The sequence below is a fragment of the Cyrtonyx montezumae genome, unplaced genomic scaffold, assembly GCF_038088225.1.
Source record: "Cyrtonyx montezumae isolate F1298 unplaced genomic scaffold, pur_monq_1.0 scaffold_3, whole genome shotgun sequence".
In the NCBI taxonomy this organism is placed as follows: Eukaryota; Metazoa; Chordata; class Aves; order Galliformes; family Odontophoridae; genus Cyrtonyx; species Cyrtonyx montezumae.
In genome coordinates, this window is record NW_027072034.1 from 55,963,777 (window position 1) to 55,990,867 (window position 27,091).

The following is a 27,091-nucleotide window of genomic DNA, read 5'->3' on the forward strand; positions in this document are numbered from 1 at the left end:
CCTTGCACTAAATGTACCTGCTAACTTCTTTCTGCAGAAAGTTAGTAAAGAATACAGTAGATTTGAGCCTCTAAGATTATGAGTCTCAAAACCAAGATTTATAACATGAACTTACTAGCTACCCTGGGCAATGCCATACAAGAGAACATGTTGACGAGAAGATGGGAATCTAGATAGGAAACTGCGTTCTAGCAGAAGGAGAATCTTAAACCAAACTTTACACTACAAAGAATCTGAAAAGACTTTTTTTTTTTTTTCAGATCCCAGGACTAACTAATGAGCTTATGCAAGACATTGAATCTGACAGTCCATTTCGTGCAGTCAAATAATAATAATAAAAAAGCCCTGACTAAATAAAGATTTCTCCCTTTTGAAATTTAAGAATAACGGTTGTGTGCAACACACTCTTTACCTACTATCTAGGCTGCTCATTTCATTGTTTAGTATCTGAAAATTGTTTTTCTTCAGGGTAAATGATTAGATATGACACACTGTTAGGCTGCAAGCTCTGCAGCCCCGTAATTTTGAGTTTGAAGGTTTAATAGACTATACAACCTCACTCACCTTGTCTGGCTGTATCACAATTTCTGTCCAGGCAATGTTCCTCTAGGAACACAAGGAGTTTTCTGCACATTGAACCCTTATCACTAATTAACATGAGACTGAAGCACTTGCCGGTGAACACAGAATTAACAGACTTCCTTGAAACATCACACTCTCCCAGTAGTGCAGAGAAACCAAATGGGAAGCAGTAGCATCACAGGAACACTTCTTTGCTCCTGCAACTATCAACTCTACCTCCCCATCAAGATGAAACATATTTGTGCCAGCTCTCATTAAGACTACACTCTACAGCTAGGACAAGGAACAGATGAAGTATTTAAGTATCATATCAAAGCAGCCTGAGGTGGTAAAAGGCCAAGGTAACTGTTTGACATCTTACTTGTTAAAGAAGTACCTCACATTAACCCCCCTGGAATAGTTGCTGTGAGCCATTCATTGTATTCACCAAACAATTCATCCTCTTCTATTAAGAGAAGAATAAGACAAACAAGACCTTCCTTATTTCACTTCTACAGTAATTCCAAGGGTGTAATAATGCTGTTTTGGTCCACTCACAAAGAAGACCAGAATGAGCAGAGGTTTAGTGAGGAATACAGTGGGCCGTCAACCTCCACAGATATCCAGAGTACTCAGAGAAGCTCCCTTTATCCTGCTCTATATGAAGATTAGTTACAGCTTTCAACTGAAGATGATTTTGATGATGCACTGGTATTCATTTGATTCAGTCATGTCCACGGCAAGGTTTGGGTCTTGTCTGTTTCTCTGGTGAATGCTTTTGCTCCAGAGACTTAAAACCGCTTGCCATTCATCTGCATGCACATGAAGCCATATGACTGCAACTGAAGATAGGGAATGACAGTTAAATGGGTCAATGAACGAAGGTAACCTTCAACCACGAATGCAAATGAATCTGTACTTGCAATGAGACCTGAAGTCTTCAGAAGCAGTATTTACATGTTGAAGCATTTGGAGATCTAGGACATAGCCTGTGCTTTGCCTATACAGAAAATCACTACCCTAATTTATCTTCAACCCTTAGGAAACATGAAAGGGGGAAAAAAACACATGTATGAATGACGCACAGCTTTGTCCTTCTCCTGTAACTATTGGAAATGTGTTTTCAAAGCAATATCCATAGCTCAATCCTTGTTGGATTACTGCTTTTAGCTGTCTTTTTTTTAATTAATTGCTTTTGTTTCTATTACTTAAATGCGCAAGAAAGGTCTTCCCTGACAAAAGAAGAGCCAACACAATTTTAAATGAAAGGCTGACACATTCTCTCGAATGACAAACCGAAGTCACAAGCCTGATGCATACATTTAGAGAAGAAAGCTGTTTACGTATGCCAGTCAGGCAAAAAGCAATTTCCTCGTAATTGCAGTACCTTTATACCTCAAGTACAAATAGTATTATTCATAGTCTTATAAACAGAAAAAACCAAAACTCTCTCCAACATCCGTTCCCTTAAAAAAAAAAAATCTCCAAGAGGGAAATATTCTAAAATAGTCCAGCAGCTGTTAAGAACTGCCCCATCTGCCTTCATTTTAAAAGTGCAGATGTAGCCAGATCACATTGTAAGGGGAGACAAAAGCCCTTCCTCCCTCGTAGAAAGCTACATTGGGACTTCTAATGTTTCTGTTCAGAGTAGCCACATTCTTTGCTTCTGCTCTCTCACTTTTTCCCAACCTCTCTGCACTTACATGCATGCACAAAGCAAGAAAGCAAAAAGGGGAAAGACTGGAAAGGAAAACTTAGGTTTCTCCTCCTACCTATCTTTGCTTAAGGGCTAAAGAGCAAAGCCTTGGCACTTCTTAGAGCTACATAAGAAACAGCAGAAGTTACACAACACTCCTTCCTTCATGCTAAGCTTGATGGTAATATCCAGTGTGAAGAGCTCTGATGTGTAAGGAAAACCTTTTCCTAATGCTTCATCACAAACAGCTGTATCAGAAATTCTAGGTTAAGATCATATATGATGAAATACCTACTATAAACTACATAGGGAAAAAGTACAACCTTTTCCTAGATTACTAGAAGCAAGCATGGTTTTTAAAATCACTGTGTACTCAGATGACTTATGCTCACAAGATAACATTTTGTCCTTAGCCCTTACAGCCACTGGGAGACACATTTCCTGGATTTTGGAAAACGTTTTCAGTTCTGGTTACCGCAATTTAAAAGATGTACCAGTGTTTGACCTTTTAGGAGAAACTGTAGTTCTCAAGTCAGCTTCGATAATTCAAAATACTACATGTAACTCCAGATAAAAAAAGTGTTTTACAGTGGTCTTATCTAACTACAGTGGTCATGACAGCTTATTTCAGGAACTTCATCCAACAAACAAGCAACCACCAAGCATCTTGACCATCATTTCAGCAAGTCGAGGGAGGTGATCCTCCCCCTCTACTCTGCACTGATGTGGCCTCACCTGGAGTACTGTGTCCAGTTCTGGGCTCCCCGGTACAAAGAAGACAGGGATATCCTCAAGCGAGTCCAGCAAAGGTATACAAAGATGATAAAGGGAGTGGAACACCCCCCAGATGAGGAAAGGCTGAGAGACCTGGGTCTGTTCAGCCTTGAAAAAAGAAGACTCAGAGGGGATCTGATCCATGTCTATAAATACCTAAGGAGTGGGAGGCAAAAGGACGAGGTTAGACTCTTCTCAGCAGTGTGTGGTGATAGGATGAGGGGAAATGGTCACAAACTGAAGCACAGAAAGTTCTGCACAAGTGTCTGTGGGAACTTCTTCCCAGTGCAGTGACAGAGCACTGGCACAGCTGCACAGAGAGGTGGTGGAGTCTCTTTCTCTGGGGACGTTCAAGACCCATGTGGACAACCACCTGTGCAACCTGGGCTAGGGAGCCTGTTCCGGCAGGGGGGTTGGACTCAATAATTTCTAGAGGTCCCTTCCAACCCCTACAATTCTGTGATTCTGTGACACAAACTTCTGAACAACTCACATTCTTCTCCTGACTATTCCTCCTTCCCTCAACCGTGTAAAAATGTTCTGTTCTGCAAGTGGCAAGAACTGCACCTCTTCACATTTCCACTGCTACCATTCTCATTCTCTGCTCCACAAGGAGACTAAAGAATGCTTGTAGCCAAATGTAGCCTTTGAAACAGACATAGGGTTAAATATCAGAGGTGTTGTAAAAGAAAACTTTAAACTCTGTTATTAAGACTTTCATTATAACACATACGCTCAGGAGCAGAAACAGGTCGTAACATCAAGAGTTGGCCTCAAACTGGAGAAGCTTAGTGAACAAGAACAGGAGTCACATTGAGAAGAACCGCTGAGGCTGAAGAAGCTGCTGTGGCAGTGGGATATCCTTATGGCCAGCCATATGGCAGGTTGGAGCAATTATTTTGGGAGACCCTGGTTTTCAGAAACAGCCATGCTGATTCTTCCCATTTCTCTTCAGCACTTTCACAAATTAGAAACATGGGATAATATATTTACTTCATTCTAACACTAACCTAATGACAGGTTTAAACTAAGATCCTGAATGTTAAAATAAAGGGAAACCTGAAGTGTGTGTCTACGTTAGCTCCCATTCTTGCATTTTACTTAGAATTGTGTTTTCCTCTCTCATCTTGAATATTTACCGTAATGAGGCTGGCCAAATTAAAATACTTTTTGTTGTCAGCAAACTAAATATAAAATCCTCTAAACACCACTGAACTAATTATCGTCTTCTGTGGCATGTCAGAACTCAATGTGTTACAAAGAGAATTTAACTGCACATGGCATCATTGCTTCTGGAATGAAAATGAGTTAGCATAAGCGGCTTTTCGGAGGCTGATTTCTGCTTTTTCTGCAATTTGGAACTGGAAAAGTTGGCAGCCTTGTGGGGACAGGCATCCATTGAGCTACCACAAACTCCTGAATTTCCATCTGTTTTAAAAAGCTCCAGTTGACCTACATTCTATGTTATAGATTAGCTGAAGCTGATAGAGTAACATAGACAAAGCCTGTCTCTTGCTGCTAACCATATATCCTTAGCAATTAAATATTTTATCAGTCATAAATTCCATGTAAAAGATGAGAGTTTGTAAGAGGAAAACTTCTAACGCTTCAGACACACAAACCAGAAATAATCACTTGACAAATGCATTTAGACTGCAATATAAATATCAAATTGATTAACTTTTCTTTTGCCTACTAAGACCTAATTCAAATGTATACACTAAAATTACTTGAAATTAAAAAAAACCAAAAAACTAATTAATTTGCAATTTCAGGATATTCTAAAATGAGACACCAGAACCATTTGGCATTTTGGAATCTCTGTGTTTTTCTACAAACCAATTGGTAAAGTAACCCAGAAAACAAAAATTCATTTCAAAAAGGCATGATTTCTGCCTCCTCAAGTTTCCATGTTGTTCTTCTTCTGAGGTAGAAAGAGAACTCAACCTTGAGTTGGTTGTTGGTCTTTTTTCACCAACCAGTAACATGCTCAGGCCAGCACGGCATGTTGAGATGAGGTGAATCGAGTCTAAGCTTGAGTCAGATCAAGAACTCCAATCTGAATCTCTTTCATTTTCAAGTACTCTGACCATCAGATAGATTGGATTTTCTCTTCTTAACCAGAGAAATCAGAGAAATATGATGAATTTAATTCCTGCAAACCATATTTCGAAACATACCTGCTTTTCCGAAGTCAAGACATGCTTCCATTTTCTGCCCATTGACTAAACTGACAGTAACATTTCAGAAAAATGCCAGTTAGACACATTATCAGAAAATGAAAATTGACTAGTTTCTTCAGCTTTCTTCATTCTCTTTCTGTATGATTTTATATGACTATCGATACTTAATATACTTCTGTCAGTCATTTATCCATACTATCTATTGACATCTGCACACTGATTGGAAGTATTGAACAACCTCCTTATTTTGTTTTGCTTTCATGTGCAGCTTCACCTCACTTTAAACTCTCCTTATCTTGATCCACAAGTTTTCAGTTTTTCCTTTTCCGTTCTCTTCCCCATGCCTCTGCAGGGGAATGAGGGATCTGCTGCAAAGAGCTGAACTGCTGAATGGGGTCAACCCATCACAGCAGTGATCCTATTGAGTGTGGAGAAAGTCACTCTTATGTTCATTTAGAATGAAATGAACGGTAACCTAATCTCTGCTGATTGTCAGTGACATCTCTGATCTATAAAGAGCCAAGGTTGATACCAAACTTGGACACAGACTTGTATATGGTAGAAACCTACACTTAAATGAATCTGACTGTTGTATGTCTTCCACTGCTTTAATGTGCAGTGGAAGATTGGTCTTAAATGTGGTCCAATGTATCTTACATACAATTGCAATTTTTGTTTTTAAAAATACTGATATACTGAAGTATAATTCAAAATCTCATTGTGAGATGAGCAGCTCCATTACACATGGTGACAGAACAAGCTGCAGTTTACCTGGCTACTGACATTCCCTCTTATAGGTAATACACTCAGCAACAAAATGGAGATATACAAATTCAAATGCTTATGGGTAACATTTCCTAGATGCATATGAAAGAAAAAGAGAAAGTAATGACAGTTGTAGCCTGCAGTGAAAATTAAAGTATACTTATAATATTGTTGGTCTTCATTTTAGTGCTGGATAAATGTTTCTAATCACTACATGCAAGCAACGAATGCACTATCTTGGGTTTTCTTCGTCTTTCTGACAACAGGTGAGATTCCATGACACTGACAAGTGTTGTAACAATCTGGGTAATGGTACAAGAGCAGTATATTGTTCTGCCATCAGATCACAACATTTTGAAAATGTTATAACTTTCTTACATTTTTGTATGTATGTGTTAAAACTGAGTCACCACTCCACTTCCAGCAAAGACCCACGTAAAACAAAGCAATGTGCTTTTGAGCTCTGCTGCCTGCACCTAACAGATGAGTTTCCACTCATAAATTTGTAATAATTTCAAGAGTTCATCTGTATTTCACAGTTGTTGCAGTTACTACAGTAGCCCCTACACATCCCATGTTCTTAGCGAACTGACATTGAACATTAAAACCCTGTAGGAGGGACAGGATATGTTTTACTCTGTTCTTCTGTTTCACATTCCCTGTTTGCTGATGATTAATTGTTCCAGTACAATGAAAAGGTTTGCTACAGTATGTTTTCCTGCAGGGATCCAAAGCGCTGCCTTAAGACCCTCACTGGTCAAGCAAGTAAATCTCACACTAGGGTTAATTTCCCATAGGGTGAGTAAAAGTGAAACTTAATCAAACCTACAGTTTGGCAATGCCCACAAAAATCCCACCATCTGTTATATTCAAAGAATCCTTGGGGAAACTGCACAAGATATGCTCTTCTAGAAGGGTGTTTGCTGATCCATGTTGCAATCAGTCATATCATAAGCGTGAGTTCCAACACATGTAAACCCATGTTATGCGACCCATAATTCATGAAGCAAGAGCCTCAGCTGGAGTTTCTCTCTATATGGAACAATATGGCCATTTTCTGAAGTAAGGTACAATGATTATTGGATGATAGAGTCCTTGTTCAGGTACAGGACCTTTCCTGGGAACTGGGAAGAATTCTCTGCTCCCTTCCATTCTACCTCCATACAGATTATCTAAATTATAGCTTCAGTTCCCTGTTAAAAGCTATCTGTGCCTTGTAATAAAGTAGTATGTATTATTCAAAACCAGCTGACTGTATTGTCATGGTCTCATCCACTGAATTTTTATGGAGCTGCACTGTCTCTGGACTAGTAACTTAAAAAAACAAAGACAAGGGTCCCCTGCAGGGATTGTTCTAGAGTCAGTGATTTAGGGAGGTAGAAGTCTCCTAAAAGGCAATGTATAAAGAGAAGATACAATTGCCTTTGGGGAGGTTTACATCTGTCACTTTTTCCATCTTGCAAATCCGCAGCAAAAATGTTGTAGGTGGACGGCTGAAGATTGTTCTTCTCAAAGGCTTCCTCCTGAAATGGGTGCCTACGCTCTAATACTGACTAAGCCACAGGGCTTTGCTTCTGATCTAATTAGATAATGATACTGCAATACAAAAGAAGAGGTTAATCTTGACTCCATCTTCAATCTTCTTTCCTTGTATACAATTGTAAACACCCTGGAAGTGTTTGGAATCTCCTTTCCCTATATGTTTTAGTATCAGCACATGCACAGAACAGCTACAAATAACACATTATTAGGGGAACTGGAAAAGAGGAAAAAGGGAAGACAGTCTTAAAATACACTGAGCATTCCACACAATCCTGGAAGTATATTAATGCCAGTGTGGATAGCAAAAAAGACAAGAATAGCTACAGAATCTGACAATGACCAGCCAATATTCTCATTAGCCCTTTCCCTTCCCTTCATCAAAAGTGCTCAGAGAAAGCCAGGAGAGACACAAGGGAAGATACCCATCATGTACATAGAGCTGTTTCTGGAAAGTGCCCTCCACTTAAAAGACCTCAGGTGCTCACTCTGGCCCTATCAACTCTGGTTATTGCCTTAGGGCAGTCAAGGGAGATTTCCAGTCCACTAGAAAATCAGCAACTCGAACATCCCTACTAGGTTCCTGTTCTCTGCACCACTCTATCTGTGCCTCTTGCAAACTAAACAGTCACCTTCTCATTTTCTGTCACCAGCAAATCACTATCCAAACAAACAAAAGTACACATTTATCTAATACATAAGCATAATCTTCTTTACATCCAGGAGGAAAGTAAGTTGAACTAATGCTCAGTTTAACAAAAAGGGAAATTCATATAATGACATTGGTAGCTGTTAAAAGACAGGAAAGATTGTCCAAACATGCATGAATTGGACCACCACTGATACACACGAGGGCTCCAAACCATTCTTCCTTATAACTTCTAAAGAAAACAAGAAGAAATAAAGCAAAAGCAATCTGATGACAACAGAAATTACTGAGAACAGAAAATTACTCAACTTACGTAATGCAATAAGCTACTATTGAAAAGCATCAGCAAAATGCTGCCTTTTCTTCATAGCATTCTCTACGCTAGTGGCATTCAGCCACCACTTTACAGTCATTTTTCCTGTTATTTTACCTTATTATGATGTTAATCCAGAAGCAACAGACTTGAATCTTTATTAAGCAAATGAAATTATTTTGCTCTTCATAAAAAAAAATCAAATTGTTACCGCATCTCTATAATTATAACACCTTGTCACTACAAAGGAGGAGCAATACACACCTCAGTTAAAGATTTTACCTTCAAAATGGACACAAACTGAAACAGAGGATGTTCTGCACAAATGTGTGTGGGAGCTTCTTCCCAGTGCAGTGATGGAGCAGTGGCACAGCTGCACAGAGAGGTGGTGGAGTCTCCTTCTTTGGAGATGTTCAAGACCCGCCTGGACGCCTACCTGTGCAACCTGGGCTAGGGAGCTGCTTTGGCAAGGGGTTGCATCTCTAGAGGTCCCTTCCAACCCCCACAATTCTGTGATTCTGTTATAGTGACATGCACCCAGATCTTGTATATAAATATTTATACCTGAGTGGGCTTATGCACATACATATATATATAAACAGAGGCAATATGTATAAACATATACCCACATTTACACATATCAATATGAAAGATTAGATCTATCAATATATATTATATTGAACACATTAATAGATAAAACATAGAAATAAGGAGAGGACACATGCAATATGCTCACAGATTGCTAAAATGAAAATTTAGAAATCTGGGGAAAGAAACAGTACATGACTCTGTCCTCTGAAAGAGGGGAGCAATCTGATGTCCTGAGACATGCCTATATTAGATGTTGATGTCTGCTGGCACACTTCAACCACTATACAAGCATGCCTTGCTCTGCCTAATTTGTAATGCTGGTTATCTGGACAGGAGTTGGAGTACAAGTCAGGACAAGTTTTCTCAGGTTAAAACTGTGGAAGATAGGAGTAAGCAGGAGAGAGATAGGCTTTTCTTTGTTATGCTGGTACTCAAAAGTCTAGCTTGCTTGACATTCACCACTGGCATTTAATATGAACTGAATTAGCTTCTGCCTTTTTTAGAATGCAATTTTAGCATTGAACCATATTAATAAGTGAAAGAGTCTCTTTTAAGTAGTAGGTCATACACTTCCTTCAGCAAGGTTTATTAATTTCAGTTAATTTATATCAGGGATGAATTTGGCCCAAAATGTTTTACTGTAAGACAATACTTCTAGCACACTATCCATAATTATGCTTTGGGTAAGCTCTACCCAATATGCTATCGTTGTGATTTCAGGATTCATTTGGCCATATAGTTTTCAAGTTGTACTTTACAACTTGAGAGTGTCCAAGCCAAAGCCTAGGTTTGCTTCAAAATTAGGTTTATTTATTGCAGGAAGTATGTGACTTCATGCTTCTCGCTTGGCCTGAAGAGGTTTATTTTCCCTGCTTAACTCCTGTCAATGAGAATCAAACACAGCGTTGTAACACCACAGTTATGCCTTATATGGGGAAGCTTACTCTATTTTTATTTGTTTTTATACTTTCTATACAGGATACTGAGAGTATGTGGGAATCAAGAGGCTGAAATAATGAAAAGAAACTTGATAGGTGGTATTATACGTGTTAAAAAGTTTCATCTTACTTACAGTGTCCCTAGGTGTCTTATTATTATTGGACAAGACACAGTCATTGTCAATGAACAACCAGTTTTACAGCAATCCCAGAGTCTATGGATTTGTGTCTACTTTAGGCGATATATTTTTCCTGGACGTTTACATTACCAAATTCCAGACAAGAAATAAAATAGTCAGCCTTATTCATTAATGTCTGTCAAGGTCCTCTGACTATTTTTAGTAAAGCAACTTGCACACATAGCCATAACTCAGCCTTAAAGACAGCAGAACATGATTTATTATAATCACAAATGGCAGCACCACTATTCCCTGTCTGCAGTTACTCACAATTTTCCTGATCCTTTCACATGTGAGGTTAAAAATGTGCAGGTGTGAGTTACAATTCAGTGATGATTTAAATCATCACTGTGGACTTAAAACAAGTTACTGGCTAGGCACAATATGTCATTTATTTCTAAATAAAAGGCTTAGCAAAGTCAAATCAGCCAAGAAAATCTAAAAATTGTCTTTGTGATAAAAGGCCAGTCATGCTGAACACAAAATTCAAAGCTCAGAGGATAAACAGGTGCACCAACCATACCAACAGCCAACAGAATCAACAACTGTTAAGAGACTTGAAGGAAAAGGACTGAAGCACTGGTGTTCCATGATGCACCAGTGGGGAGACTCTCCCTGGAAGTGAATAGGACTAATCCTGCCATGTGGAGGGAAGAGAAATGTGGATTAGTGTAAAAACACCTATGGGATGATTATGGGAAAATTACAAAAGAGAGTAAGCAAAATTTATCACAGGATACCTGGGTGAATCAATCACCAATGGCAGGGAAAGGAAGGGATCAAGGACAGATACGGTGTAAGACCAAGAACACAGTGGGACAAAGGGATTCATAAGGCTGGGTCCATGTGTAAATGCAGCTGCTAAGCATGCTTGACTGAGCCCTGCACCTGACCACTGCAGACTAACCTGTATTATTAAATCCCATTCCCAATTATCTCCTGTGTGAATGCACTCTCTATTGTGAGCCCATGTGTCTGAATTATACCAAAAACCAAGAAGGATTCATTGGTGAGTAGAAGACAGCCACTGAAACAAGAGGCTACAAACTTGACAGCTTGTAGGTCCAAGTAATAACAACTAGAGGAGTATGAGTCAGCGTCTAAAAACAGTGGGAGGTCTGCTTAGTGCATGTGTAACTCACAAGCAGACTTCAAACCTGATCAGCTAGCGGGGATGAAACACAGTAAGCCATCTATGTTTTGCATGCTTCCACATGCCATCTGCATCTGTGTGGGTACAGCAGAGGCACTTCTGTGTTTGTGCAGGTCCACATGACTGGCTGAGTGAAATGCATATATGGACATGTTTGTGTTCCTAATGGAATACATGTCCTGCCTCGTTACCAAGTGGATCTATAAATACAGGACGAAGGCTGACATGCAGCCATTGGGCTGGGGCAGGAAGAAGAAATCCCCTTGGTTCCCAAAGCCTCACCAGACCTGGCCTATGGCTAACAGTCTTGTTTTACAGCCATCAAAATGAGAAATTCTTGTAGATTTCTTATAAATAACTTGCATTTCTGATTGAAAAATCAATATGACCCAACTAGTTTTCAGTAAGGACATGGAATCATATCATATAATTATAGAATGGCTTAGGTTGGAGGGTGCCTTAAAAATCATCTAGTTCCAGCCCCACTGCCATGGGCAGGGGCGCCAACCACTATTAGGCTGCATGGGGTCCTATCCAACCTGGCCTTGAATGCCTTCATAGATGTTTCAACCACAACCTCTCTGCGCAACTCATTACATTGCTTCACCAACCTCTGAGTAAAAAAAATTATTCCTAACATCTAATTTAAATCTATCCTCTTTTAGTTTAAAGCCATTTCTCTTCCAATCTCTATCAGACCAGGTAAAAAGTTCGTCCCTCTCCTGCTTGTAAGCTCCCATCAAGTACTGGAAGGCCACAATGAGTTCTCCCTGAAGCCTTCTCTTCTACAAGATGAACTAGCCCAGTTCCCTGAACTTTTCTTCATAGGAGAGGTGCTCCAGCCCTCTAATAATCTCTGTGGTTCGCACCTGGACCTGCTCCAACAGATCTGCATCCTTTTTGTACCAAGGACCCCAGGCTTCGGCACAGTATTCCAGATGCAGCCTTACAATAGCAGAGTAGAAGGGGACAATCACCCCCCTCTTCCCGTAGGCCACTTCTCTTTTGATGCATCCCAGGATACTCTTGTCCTTCTGGGTTTGCAAGAGCACACAGCTGGCTTGTGTCTAGTTTTTCATTCATCAAGATCTCAAAGTCCTACTCTGCGGGGCTGCTCTCAATGAGCTCTTCTCCCAGTCTCTGATCCAGCATCTGTATGCTTAATATTTACCTACTGTTAATTTCCTCCTTTGGGGCAAATTCTCCTTCAAGTAATTCTGCAAGATTCAGGGTCAAAACCAAAACCCAATGAGTAACTTTTCATGGAGAGATGAGGAAATATGCGGCCCTCTGCATTTTTCCTTATTTTTCTAGCTCTCAGATTTCTCTGCTGGTGGTATGACATTTACCTCCCTGAATGAAGAAAGAAGTAAAGCTCACACATAGTTAGACACTCACAGGTTCTGGTTTTATGGACCTCAAAGAGTATTTTAAGCAGTCAGGCCTTGACAGTCATATTAAGTAAGCTGGCAGAATTTACAGGTTTTCTGACCCAGGTAAAATATCTTACTCTAAGAGCAAAGTAGTAAACTTCAGCCCCCATCCTCATTTACCAATTCTAGCCCTGTTATGCAGGTACAATTAGCGTCTTCAGTTTCTGAAGCACTCAAGGTAATGACTGGACCATATTAAAAAAATTATACTAGCCGTGTTCTGTTGGTGTAGCCTCAACCACCTGAGCATTTCCATAAGCACAAAAAAGATGCAAAAGGGCAGAATTTAATTCTGTTGCTTAAAGAAAATATTAAAACCTTCAAGGCTTTTTTTTCTTTCATTTTTTTTTTATTAACTAGCTGCATTGCTTCCTTTCTTTTCCTGCCCAGTGCGAATGCCCACTCTCTGAAGATCAGCACAAGAGAGAGAATAGGTGTCATTCTCATCTACCTCAGAACCTAAACATGGCATGTTCCATCTTCTCCTCGCTGCTGTAGCAGATGTATTGAAATTATAAACAACATTTGTTGTTATTTTAAACATGCAAAGCAGGAAGAAATATGACTCTTACAACAGAAGATGTAGGCTGTAGATACTAGATGAGAGGCAGATGGTAAATCATGTGTAAAGCCAAGGTCTCTGACATTTATTTTTCTTTGGAACAGGTACACAATGAATGATGAACAAAGAAGTGGTTAACTCAGTTTGACTATTATGTAATTCCACGTACTTCTTTCTGTTAACAATTTGGACTACTTCATATCTACTCTCTCCAAAGAGAATTAAGTCTTCAAATTACATCTGTATTCCTCATCAAAATCAACAGCTTAAATGAACTGTGGATAAGAATACAAACCTAGCAGTGAAAAGAAAGCCCAATCAGGAAACACAGCTAAAAAGGTTTCCATAGCATGAATGAAGTCATAATGCAGTGTAAGTCTATAACCATACCACTTCCTAGAAGGAATTATTTTGTGCTTGTTCTACAGATACTAGCACAACACAAGGCTCTCTCTTACATTTTTTTTTATCAAATATTCCTTCTAAAATAGTACTTTCTAAAGAGAGGAAGTAAGCAAAGGCCAAATAACCTCAAATATATGCACTAAAGCATATAGTTCACATGGGAGTAATTGTCAATTTGCTTTTTTTTTAATTACCACTGCTGAGATATTTCAAAAGGCCTCCTAACTACAAGTTAAGGAACAAATGAAATATACATGAACACTTGCTTGTAGGAAGCTACTGATATTCAAACAGTTACTGAAAACAACTGAAACTTCTTGCCCTTCTATCTAAGTTCCATGACCCTTTCCCATCAGATTTAAAACACTCTTTTGGAGATTCACATGTTAAAGAATTGGTTCAGAAGGAGCACTAATTCTTCAACACAAATCTAATTAAACTTTAACTTCTTTGAAAGGTGGTGAAAAGGTGATTATATTTAGCGGAATTTGAAGACCCTTGTCTTTCTGCTTCCAAGCAAACGCACACTTAGATTCAAAAAGATGACCATGTTACCACATGGTACATTCTAAGCAAAGGCTGGTAGTTTTGCCGTGCTCTATACTGATGGTGTTAAGCAGAAAACGATAGCTTCTAGGTTCAAAGCCTAGCTGGTGCAGTAGGCAGGCAATCTGAACCATCAACATCTCAGCTTGTTACTAGTCCCAATGCTTCTGAGAGACAAAAAGACAGAACTCAAGCAGAAGTCTCTGATACAAGATTTGGTTATATAAATTGCATGATTGCATGAAATGCCTTTTGGAAGTAATACCTCAGAAAACAAAAACAAAAGAAAAAAGGCCATTTTGTCACGTCATATGGATATCACAGGAAAGTTTCAACAAGGTTTTTTTTATTAAAGTTCTTAAATAATGAACGTGATAAAAAGGTAAATGGATGGTTCTCAAATAAATGAGAAATCAGATAAAGCAACAGGAAACAAAGAAAAGGAGTCAGTAGTCGATCAATGGAGAAAGTCTACCTCTGAATTTCAGGGACCAGTATTAACATATGGGCTGTTCACCTCAATCCTAAATGATTTGAAAAAGGAAGCAAGCAGCCCAATGACAGCATGAACTCCAGAAGTCTGCTTAGGTCCTGAGTGCATGCGAATAAAAGAAAAATCCACAATGAGCTAGTAAACACAGACACTATACTCAGTTCTGGAAATCTCAGAGTTGTCAGTCGCAAGAACCCAGGAAATATTCCAGGTCTATGTGTTCCCACACTCTTCCCAAAATGCTTATCTTTGCCGACTGACAGACAGTGGACAGGATGAGATGGATCTTCTCTGACTTTGTACAACAGCAAAATTACTTAAATTCCCAAGCTATTTTTTTGCCAAAATGTTACACTTATATCCTTACATATAGTGAGAGAGTGCAAACCACACAAGTTCTGAGGCATAAGACCATTCAGACTAATGCATTTGAGTACTTTCTGGAGGGCATTCATTTTGGACTGAAGATCACTTCTGTTTGCAATGCTTTCATTTTAAATCCAAATCAATTCTTGTGTGCTCTAGTAACATGCAACTTTTGTTGGGATTCTCCTTGTTTTTGGGGGATTTTTTTGTGTTTTTATTTATTTATTTATTTTAAGACATTAATGTTCATACTATCACCTTTTTTTTTTTTTAATCTTAGAGGACAAAAGTAGCCATCAGTTCTATGAGTACAGTTGAGTCATAGCTCAGTGAGGTATTCCCACTTAGGGTCTGCCACATTTTGAGTAGTATCATGTTTCCTGAACTCTATCTTCCCAAAGCCTGTCAGTTCACGTAGGAGAATGCTTCAGGGAAGTGTGAGGGAATTAATTTCTTAAAGAATACAGAGCTGAACTCTGAGATCTTAAATCCTTTGAGAATAAAAGATCTGTCTTAGTACGAATGTAAGTTTAGACGTTGTGGGCTTGCAGAAGGGCACTTTCCAAAACAACATGTGAATACACAAGTTAAAAAAGACTCTAAAAATGTCTTTACTCTTGCACTAGCTTCTATTCTTGCTTGGCTTCATGAGGTTTTTTTTTTGTTGTTTGTTTTTTGTTTTTTTCTTCTTTCTTAACTGAGGCCATGGAGAACCCTGATCAACCATCGGGGTTCTCAAGTCTTCAACTGCAAACTAACCCTCACCTTCAGACACACCTTCAGACTACGACCAAACTCTACTTTGAAATAACATCATGCAAAAAACATATATCCATATACCAGTCTATGCTTTGCAATGCCATTATCAACATGGCACACCTACACACCATCTTTTAGATGATGCATGCAGTCTCTTTCTCCTCAACACCTCAAGCAAGAGATCTGAATGTGGGCAGAGGACAGCAAAGCACATCATCAGACCCCACTCAGTGTAAAGAAAGTTGAAGTGGAGAATTGTCAAGGTGTTACAGCCAGCCCCCAAAGGATGAGATGGAAACAGTGGAGACTGCAACTGAAGTTCCCAGCAGCTCATTACCTCTGCCATCACTTCCCTTACGTATAAACTCTGAAATGTTTTAACTGGTCTCTAAAACTTCCTTTCTTGGCCACAGGTTTTCAAAATGTATCATAATAAAACATCAGGAAGCATGAAACACAGTAATGTTCAGTTTTAATAAACAACATACTCTTTAGTATGAAAGAAGAAAAATGTGTTATACTCACACAATAACTCAGTGAGCAAGACTCACTGAGTCAATCTCTGACGTGTGTAAGAGGGAATCCTACACCAATAACCATGGGCTTCATATGAAGGAAAATGTGTAATCCTAGTATTTCAGTGGAACTACTGCTAAAGGAATGTCATTCTTGGCTGGGAAGCAGTAAAACAATCAAAGAGGCTGAGCAAGATTTGTCCCTAGTAACCCCTATTTCATACAACATTCAAGATGATGCTAGGAATTATTATAAATCTATTAATAAATTGCAGTGAATTAATCTGGTAACAATAACTTCTCAATGTATTTTTAACATATTGAGACAGCTTAAGTGATAAAAGAGAAACTGCATGGATTTTACCAAGGCTGAAATGTGAATTTCGAAATCCTGTTACAAGTCATGTTTTGTTTTCAGTAATTTCACTAATATTTTAAGTAATTGAAAAAGAATCCACAAAACATTTTGTTGAAGAGCTTCTACTAGCATCACAGCTCATTTCAACCAGTTTAACTTGTTTATTTGTTCTAACATATGGATGCTAATTTGCACACATTCTGGTCTCCGAGATGAAACCACGCTCTCAGACAAAACAGGCAAAACCAGAGAAAACAAAGCAACCCATCTGCTGGAAAAAGGCGTGAAACAAAAAAAAAAAAGATCCTCCTCTTGTTGGTTTTTTATTTTTTCTTGCTCTTTACCGTTCATCTCTTCCTCTCCTCTTAGCAACAGCGCGTGGAGCAGCCAACCAGGACCCGCTCGCGGCGCTGAAGCATCACAGCCGGGGTTACTGCCGTGCACTGACCGCCAGTAACCGCGAGCCTGGCAGCCCGGGCATGCGGCACCTCTACTGCAGTGCACCTGCTGGGGATGAGGACAGGCTTTTTCCGACTCCTCTGGCAAGGATTAGCAAATAATTTAGGGCAAATCCCACCCCCCCCCCCTCTTCCCTTTATCTTTTGGGTCCTTGGATATCTCCTGGAGGGGGAGGGAATCTTTTAAATGAAGTCACTGCAAAGATGCAGCAAAAAGAAAACCCTAGCTTAATAAAAAGAAACAGGTCAACCCAAGCACACATGAGCATGCATACCAGAACAAATTCATAGCAGAGCACCAGAGTGAATCAGTAAAAGCCAGCCTGCACTGAGGATTTGACAGTGGGTCGTGTTTCCAACTTTATTATTCAGAGATCAATATTAAGATAATACACAGACCTCTCAGCTAAAACATCAGTATCAGCTGTTCTGATGACACCACCTCAGACCATGATGGACACATTCAGCATCTTTTAGAAACGTCAAGCAACATGCCAAACATTCCATATTTCCCCACTGGACACTATGGAGCCAGTCAGAATACACACAGACCTTCATCTCCTTCCTTTCACAAGCAAACCTCCTCTGCATGTTTCATGTGCTCCATCTCAAAAGTTATGAAGCTGTAACCTTGTAAGAAAATACAGGACCTCTTAAGCTACTCGTTTTCCCAGGGTCTGAGCTATTGCAACAACCCCAAAATAGCAGAACAATGTTTATTTCTGCTGAGCATGAATTTCTGTTGCTGCTAATCCGCTCGGTAAGTAGACCAGATTGCAGCCTGACCGGCTGGAACCCCTTCCCTGAAAGGTTACTACAGATCAAACCCTACCAACACCTCCAACCAGAGGCAGCACAAATGACTCACTACAGTTCTCAAAATAACAGTGGAGAAATTTCCAACGACAGCATTGCCTAATTAACCACGAATACTGACAAGTGCTAGAAAAAAAAAAATGAATTCCCAAGTTCCTGTGGAGTTTTAAAAGCCAATTTATTACTATTTTCTTCCCAGGCACACTCAAATTATGTAGAAATGATAGTTTCCTACATTACAGCAAAAACACCTAGAAGCAAAAGGATAAATATCTTTTCTGCATGCGCATGCAGAATCAAACTAGCACTGAAAGAGTTATGGCAAGACAGAAAACAGAAGCTACTTATTGTTCCTTCCTCATATTTGGGACTATCCATAATTTTATGCCAAAATCACTCATTCTGTTCAGGTAACTTCATTGCATTCACAACAAAAACAGAAGAAAACTACAGCACCGACTTTTCAATAAAATCTTCTTGCAAACAGTTTTCAGGCAGTCCTACATTTCAAACCTACACCTCAATCCATGTTTCTGTAGTTTGTATTTTAAGCTGCATTTTCAATCTGAAAAACAGTTTAAGCAAATAGTTCAGAAGCCAAGATAAGAGGCACTGTCAGAGCTCTCTTTTTCAACCTGATAAGACAGTGAAATTTTGAGCATGGTTCACTCTAAAGCTCTATGACATTGCATTCCCTCTTTTAAGAAGCTCACATATGATCTCATAGAGGGCTCTCCTCTTCCCCTCTGAATCAGCTGGCTGCCTCATCCTAAAAGAAAAGAGAAGGCATTCTAGGACTAAACAGTTCTATTGTTTCTTTGACTGCTGATTTTTCCTTTTTCTTCCTTTGCCAGTTCATCTTAAACATACAACACAAAATATCTGCTCCAGCAGTCCTGGAGGTATCATAAGGAAACCTTGAATCTTGCTGACCAGCAGGAGACTTTTGGCACACACCTGAACTAAGATTGGAATCAAAGAGTAAGACATTTTTGGTTCTGGAAGAGAGTAGTTAGACTATGATCCTTAACCTCAAAAGATCTGTATCATTTATCACTCTCTTTCATTCAGAACTTCAGAACAAGCTCATTCTACCAGTTGAGTAATTCTCTAAACTATGTGAGGTCTTCTGAAAATTTTACCTTTGTAGCATTTTCCAAATTTCCACACTGATAAGGAATCTTACTGAACTAAATGTGGCAAATACAGCTTCTTTCATTGTGCTAGATACATTCCTGTTAACAACACTGAGTTCAAGTAGAATTACACCATGAATCCATCAGCCTTAGAGTCATCCAAATGGCATGTTAATGCTGAGACACAAATGAATGAAGAATTCCAATTTGAAGATTTGTGTCATATTTAGTTTTGTTTTTTACTGTTGACAAGCAACTCAAATTCACCTACTTTGTGCTTTTAATAAAAAGTAAAAGATACTACGAATCATTAGTTTCACTGTCTGAATGATACAGCAAAGTACAGAACACAATGGCAGAACTACTCATGAGTACTCCTTTTGTTAACTTATAGTCTAACCTCTCTGAGGAAAGTACATTTTTTGTTGTTGCTTTTTAGTTGAATTTTTCTCCAACACATTAACACAAATTGTCTTTGAGAGCAAACTATACTTTTCCCTTTGTGATCCAACACTTACTGAAAGGTTTTCATTAATGCATTGCAGAAAAGTGTAGAAATAGCAGATTTTTTTGTCCAGCTTGATTTCAGAATAGAAACGCCATTAGTTTAAAAGGCCATTTTTAGAATGGTATCCCTTGTCCCATACTGCCATGAACAGTACCAAAAAACAGTATGAACTGAGAGGCATCTTCCATTTTCTTTTTTCTTTTTTTTTTTTTAAGCTTGTACATACAAGCTTACTGTTGCTTTTTTTTTTTTTTTTTTTTTTTTTCTAATAAGTTGAAATTCCAGCACTGGACTTTCTTCTTTTTACCTCATGGAGAAATACTGGTAGGTGGACAGTTGGACTAGATGATCTTGGAGGTCTTTTCCAGCCTTGGTGATTCTATGATAGTATTTTAAAATTCTAAGTGTGTTTTCTGATTAAAATTACTCATTAAAAACCAAACCAAAACAAACAAACAAAAAAAACACAACAGTCAATTTAAACATTTCACTTCATGGCAACGAGAAATGAATCCCAGTTGAGCTAAAAGAGTTACCAGTGGTTGAGGGTAAAACGTTACCCATTTCCTCAACCTAATATTTTTATGCCTACCTTCATTTGAGATTATTTAGGCAATTCCTTTTCCAGTCTGCTATTTCACTACTGGAAAACCATCTCTACTAAAATCAATATATTGGGTCAATTCCTGGAGTAGGAACATAGCTGGGAGGAAAGTTTTTTTCTAGGTTTCTGCTGTCTGGTTAGTAACTCAGTGAATCATAGAAGTGTTGCTTGGAAAGGACCTCTGGAGATCTAACCCAGCCTTCTGCTTAAAGCATTATGCTCACTAACACAAGGTCATGACAAATGCGGCCCTGCCCTGCTCAATCTTCTGAACCCTCCAGTACAGAGAAACTACACCATTTGAGTGACTTGTCCCAGCACTGCATTCCCCTATTGGTAAAAAGATATTTCCTAACATCCACTGTAAGCCATCCCAAATGTAGTATGTGGCCAGTGGCCACATGTACCGGCTGGCAATACCTACAGGAATTTGGCTCCAGTGCCTTCAGAGCTGCCCTTTGAGTAGTTGTAACCCACTACAAGATGATCCCCAGCTTTCCCGTCACTCGACCAAACAAGACCAGCTTCCTCAGTTGCTCTTTATAGGTCCCCAACCAATTTTTCACTTATCTGATAGACCCTTTCCAACCTCCCACTTCTGTTGAATAAGCGGGTGCAAACAGATGCAACGTTCCTGTTGTTCTCTCACCAGTATTAACTAGAAAATAGTCACTTCTCTCCATCTCCAGGCCACATCCTCCAAAGGTAGCTCATTATGTTGTCTGCCTTACTTGCAGTGAAAGTACACTGGCTCATATTCAGCTTGGCTGAATAAACTCCCCCCAGATCTTTTAGATCCCTGGTCATAAGTTCATAAGTTCATTAGGTTGGAAAGGACCTACAAGATCATCTAGTCCAACCATCCTCCCATCACCATCTCTACCCAACTACTAAATTAAGTCCTTTAGCACCTCATCTAAACGCTTCTTGAACAGCGCTAGGGATGGTGCCTCAACCACCTCCCTAGGCAGGCCATTCCAGTGCCTGACCACTCTTTCAGAAAAGAAATGCTTCCTCAGGTCTAATCTAAATCTTCCCCGGCGCAACTTGTGGCCATTCCCTCTCGTCCTGTCATTACTTATCAGGGAGAAGAGGCCTACCCCCTCCTCACCACAACCCCCCTTCAGGAAGTGGTAGAGTGCAATAAGGTCTCCTCTGAGCCTCCTCTTCTCCAGACTGAACAATCCCAGTTCCCTCAGCCGCTCCTCATAAGACTTGTGCTCCAGGCCCCTCACCAGTTTTGTTGCCCTTCTCTGAACACGCTCCAGGGCCTCAATGTCCTTCTTGTAGTGAGGGGCCCAAAACTGAACACAGTACTCGAGGTGCGGCCGTACCAGAGCTGAGTACAGGGGGATGATCACCTCCCTGCTCCTGCTGGCTACACTATTTCTAATACAGGCCAGGATGCTGTTGGCCTTCTTGGCCACCTGGGCACACTGCCGGCTCATGTTGAGCCGAGCATCAACCAACACCCCCAGGTCCTTTTCCTCTCTACATTCTTCAAGCCATTCTGCCCCAAGCCTATAGCATTGCATGGGGTTATTGTGGTCAGCAGAAGAGTGCCAAGACCTGCTAACAAGACAGCATTCCTTACAGCCACAGCCACTCAGCAGCTGACCTTAGTGGTCCAAGAAAAGACATACAAGGGGCAAGGCCAAGTGAGGAGTGGAGAATAACAGCTCCTGCTCACAGATATCCAGAAGCTGGAGAATCCATGACAAACAGTCATTCATGCCCTACAGCCAAACACCACAACTACTCTTTCTTAGCAGCAAGCTTTTTTCATTAGAATGTGCCATTTGGTTCAAGCCAAGTCACCCTCAGACATGTTAACAAATGTAGACAGTGGTTTTCAGTTTGGAACTTCTTGACCATTTTTGGATAGTGAGAAAGAGGTCCAGTAAAAACCCTCAGGTGTTTAAATCCCATGCAATATAATTTGATATAGTTTCATTTCAGGGGGGGGGGGGGGGGGGGGGAGGAAGGACTTCAAAATCTTTCTAATAAGATGAAAAATAGTTTTGAATGCATGAAAGTTGCTGTCAAGCTAAGTTCTACTTGCAACCTTACTAGATATTTAAAACAAGTGCAAACATACAGTTTTGATGTTGAAAAAAAAAAACATTAAAGCCACAAGTTTGCACCTCCTTCAACAGATGTATGCTTAGGCTATCCAGATACAGAACCACTTCCGTAGCAACAGCATAGTGTTTTTTATATCACACATTTCTCAACAATTAAAGCCTCGGTGTAGTGACAATGTCAAAACTTCCATTCTGCAGAAGTGTACTTTGGGAAACAATTTCAAGTGGAACTTCTAAGCTACTGGACTTAAAAATTCAAAGCAAGTGCAGGTACCTAATATGGCTCAGTCGAGCACCATACTGGCAGGGTTTTATAGTAAAAAAAAAAAATAAAGCACACAACCATAACAATTTACATTGCTAAGAGAGAATTCCTTAAGAAAGAGCAATCGTGTCACATAGCACACAAAACTTTTCTTAAGATTACTTTTGAGCTTTCTTCTTTTCACTGGGAGGAGTTTACTTCACAACCTAGTTTTCCTTTCAAAAGGATGACTAGTCACACACTTACACATACACACAAATTCCCCTGAAAACACACAGCTACAACAAACCAGATGAAAGTATAAGAAGAAAGAATGCAAAGCAGATGAAAAAGAACAGAACCACTTCACACCCACATTTCAAAACTGTAGAAGACCAAAAGTATATAAAGAACAGAGTTGAACATGCTCTCCCAATTTTCATCAATATTTCAGCACTGGAAGCAATGTCTCAGAGCTACAAGGGAAACTGTATAGTGAGAAGAAAGTGGTAATGCTTCAATTCCTTGACATGTAACTTGTGTCCATACCATTTTGATGTGTGTTGTGTATCAGGCTGAGAACTCTTTGCTGTGTATTAGCAAATTAACTAGCAAAATAGCATCAAGGTACTTGACTAAAGCTCAGGATAGCCAGCAAATAGACAGCAATTTTATTAGTTAAAAGAAATAGTAAACATAAAGATGCCTATCTGAGAAAAGCAAGTCTTGGAAGAGCTGACACTCCTACAGCCCATGGCACTGATTTCCAAGCACAATGTTTTAAGAGAGTAATCATCTTGATTTCAAATGTCTTCTGAAATTCTGAGACGCTTGCTGTTCCAGAAGAGTACTTAAGAGTACTTAAAAATAACTATTTGACAAAAACTTACTGTAAAAGTAAATAAATAAATAAATGAAACCCTCCTTTCCCCCAGTCCCTGCCTTTAAGCTACTGTATGCCCTCGTCACCCCTGACAGTAAACTATAAACATGCAAAATCACAGGAAAGATAACTGTCAGCACAGAAATGCAGGACATACTTCAGATACTTTAGAACGGGGAAGCAAACAGTTAAAAGAGCTACTGCATTTCCAGTTTCTCAGAGTGCAAGAAAGTTCCCTGTTGCCTCCACATTCCTCAAAATAAAGTGGTGTCTGCCTCCAGAGCTGGGACACATACTGCACCTGGGCTTCCCATCAGTCCTGCAGCAGCTTCTTTATGGTCTCTTCAGCCACAATACATATTCTAGTCTTTGTTCTTTATGTTTTTGTGATTTTTGTTTTTTGTTTTTACTTAGAGGGAACTACTTATTTCCATCTCTTAGGGGTTTGACATATTAAGAACCCAAGTAAAAAGCATGGTGAAAATGTGCTTCCCTTACTTGCTTTGCTTCACTAACCAACAACAGACTCGTTTCACTAGGCAATAACATTTGTAAATTAGCTAAAATACTATGTTTTCCTCACCTTTCTTCCTCCACCATGGCCCTTCTTGGATAGAGTACGACAGTTCTTTAAACTCAATATTTACAGCTGGTCTGCGTGGCAGGTAGGAGAAACGGTGAGCTTCTGTCAGAGTATTGTCCACTTTTTTCAAGTGTCCATTCATCAGTCGAATGTCTTGGTTATCTGTGCCATTTGAGACCACTTCATCCACTGAAACGCACACCGACTTTGGTTCGACCATAGTACATGCAGAATTGCTGGCGTTCTAGAGAGAAAGTTGAAGAAAGAGCAAAGTTCACAGACTTTTGTTTGGAACGCATTTCAAAACCTTCTGCATAAGAATTACTATTATTTAAAAGTAAAAAAAGCTCAGAGTCCAACAAAATGGCATGCTGAAAGGTGGATAAAAAATACAAAACCACTTTTGATTCATTCTGCCAGTGTTTTCACAGAAGAGGCAAAAAAGAGCTTGCGCACTTATGACAAACAAAAGGCAGCTCCTTTAGCACTAGTTTCCTCTCAAAAGGTACAAACAGCACATCAGTATCTACCTTCAGAAGTGAATAGCTCTTGCATCAGAATAATACAGCAGAAGAATGCAATTTCTAAGTACAGTCATATTTGTATTCCTTCTAAGAACTGGGTTCTAGTTGCTTTAATCCCAGGGCTTGTACTGGGACGGAGCTGAAGGATGAAGGAAGTTAGCTGAACAATTTTTTTGTGCAGACATGTCAAAAGATAGACACTCAAAAAAGTCCAAGAGCTCTTATCCCTTTAGATCAGAGCATACATCTGTAAATGTGAAACTGCACAAGTTATATTTCTGAACATTTTGAAATGTGCTGTTTTCTGACTTATCTGCTCATGCAGCAACAGTTCTAGAGACTCTGCAACCTACAGTAGTACAAGAGGAAAGCACAAGGATTTCATCCAAAATCCTTCCTTACTTGACAGCGATCCCTAATGGAAATCTTATCAGCTACATAAACATACTAAACCCTGTTCCAGTACTAGCACCGCTGACACTGCAAGGTCAATGCTCTCAGCTCACAGTCTCTTGCCATGCTTTGCCCAGCATAGCACTCAGTGCAATTCCACTTGGCATTCTTTGCACTGAGGCTCTTTCCCCTCCTCTCCTGATCATAGCAGTGGCCCGCAGCCTGTCCTTCTCTTCTTTATTATTTGCATACACCAAATCTGAACTTTTTCCATTCCTTTTACCCACATGAGCATCTTGCATCAGTGTCGACAGGGTATGTCCAAAGCCTAAAGGAAAACAACTAGGAATCTCCTTCAGCTAAACATTCAGAGGATGTCCTTTGTCATAAGTATGTAACATCATATGTCATAGACAACTGCACAGGTGTTGCACATTTATTATAATACCTAATGTTTTTAATGCAGATCAGTATCAGAAAATAATTCCATAGCTAGCTTATGCGCCAGGCTTTCCATCCTGCCACCCCTAACCAACAACCTACATCTCTCCAAAGGTATCTGTTGAAAAGCAGATGTGCTGCACGTCTTTCCAGGGCATCAGTGTGTCTCAACAAGGGGCTGTAGGTCATGCCACTGTCAACTCCTTCTAGCCCTCCAAAGCGACTAAGAAGTCACACTGCCACTGTCATCCTCTCTGTCACGGTAAATGGTCTCCCTGTTTGTATGGTAAAAGTAGTGCTTTCTAGATCAGTCACTCATCATGAATTCTGATGAAAAACCCTAAAGCACGGTCCTACAAAACCAGTAGTTAACTGGTGTCTTCCAGTTCTTCTTGGTTCTGGACATAAAAATCAACTCCACGCACCACTTTCTCAAGTGAACAACTTTAATTATGCTCTCAAGTTACTTAAAGGTCAGGTATTCAGTAACACTTACTCTCAGTTTCTTAAAGAGTTGATTGTAAAGGCATGCAATTTGAACAAAGCAAGCGTAATGTGAAACATCTTAGACTTGAGTAATTAAAGTAAGGGGACCTCCCTTACCCTAAAAAAAAAAAAAAAAAAAGAGAGAGAGATGGTGAGCTACATTCCTGAATGTTTTTGAGGCTTGACTTGACTGTTCAGTTCACAGAACCTACTAAGCATCTTCAAGTGTCAGAGAATATCCACAAACTAGCTCTCAATGAGCAGGTCACCTTGAGCACTCAAGGGACAGTGAGGGCTCCTCCAGCTCACTTCGAGCCCAAGAGAAACATCCTTCAGACAAGCTCCTTGCCAGACAACTTCAACCTGCTGGGAGTACGAAGCAGAGACTTGTGCTCCTGGGATACCGAGCAAACCGTTTTGGTCTCTGGCTCGCAGCAGACAGTGACATAGCCTGGCCAGCCCTTAGGTCACACGCCGGCCTCCTCAGGGGAACAGTGTCCCAGAGGGCTGAGGCACGCGAACCCCACTGGCTGCCAGGGGGACACTGCAGGCTCTTGGAGCCGCAGCACCGGACAGTGCTTCTTTAGGCACACTTAGGTACGTCTCCAATCACGCCGCTCCACTGACATAGCGATGCGCGCAGACATCAAACCGCTGTCCGTCTCGAGCAGACAGAAACGGCGTATGTACTGAAAGACAGCGTTACATCGCGGCTGAGCTCACGCCGTTGTATTTCTCAGCTTCCCGTACAGCGCTCAACAGCTTTCTGGTGTTTACCAGGCACCGCAGCGAAAAGGTCCCCGACGCTCTGCAAACAACTTCCCGCTCCCATCAAACCGAGGCCGTTACGCACCAAGCAGATGCTATTATGCAAAGACCCGGTGAGGGTTACGGACCTCCCGCAAATCTGTTTTGAGAACCATCGGAGAACGCCCGCAGAAACCCCTAATCCCCTTCAGCAGCTCAAGCACAGAGGTAACTATCGGTCAAACTCCGCCGTCCTCAGCCACAGCCACATCCACTGACGGGGAGCTGTCCTGCTAACCCCCAGCCCCCAGCCGCCCCCAGCGACGGTCACCCCACGCCCGCCGCCCCTCTCCCCCTTGTCACCCGCTGACCCCGGGGAAGAGGCACGCGGGCAGGGTGACCCTTA

General features: G+C 40.3%; 1 protein-coding gene across 1 annotated transcript in view; it reads right to left on the reverse strand.

Moving 5' to 3' along the window:
* Nucleotides 1-24,332, reverse strand: part of ABCG1 (ATP binding cassette subfamily G member 1) — a 49,355-nt gene extending 25,023 nt beyond the window's left edge. Inside the window, exon 1 of the mRNA XM_065741665.1 lies at nucleotides 24,095-24,332. Coding sequence (XP_065597737.1) covers nucleotides 24,095-24,314 — 220 coding nt within the window. The 5' untranslated portion in view covers nucleotides 24,315-24,332. The remainder of the gene's footprint in view (nucleotides 1-24,094) is intronic.
* Nucleotides 24,333-27,091: the final 2,759 nt, after the last annotated feature.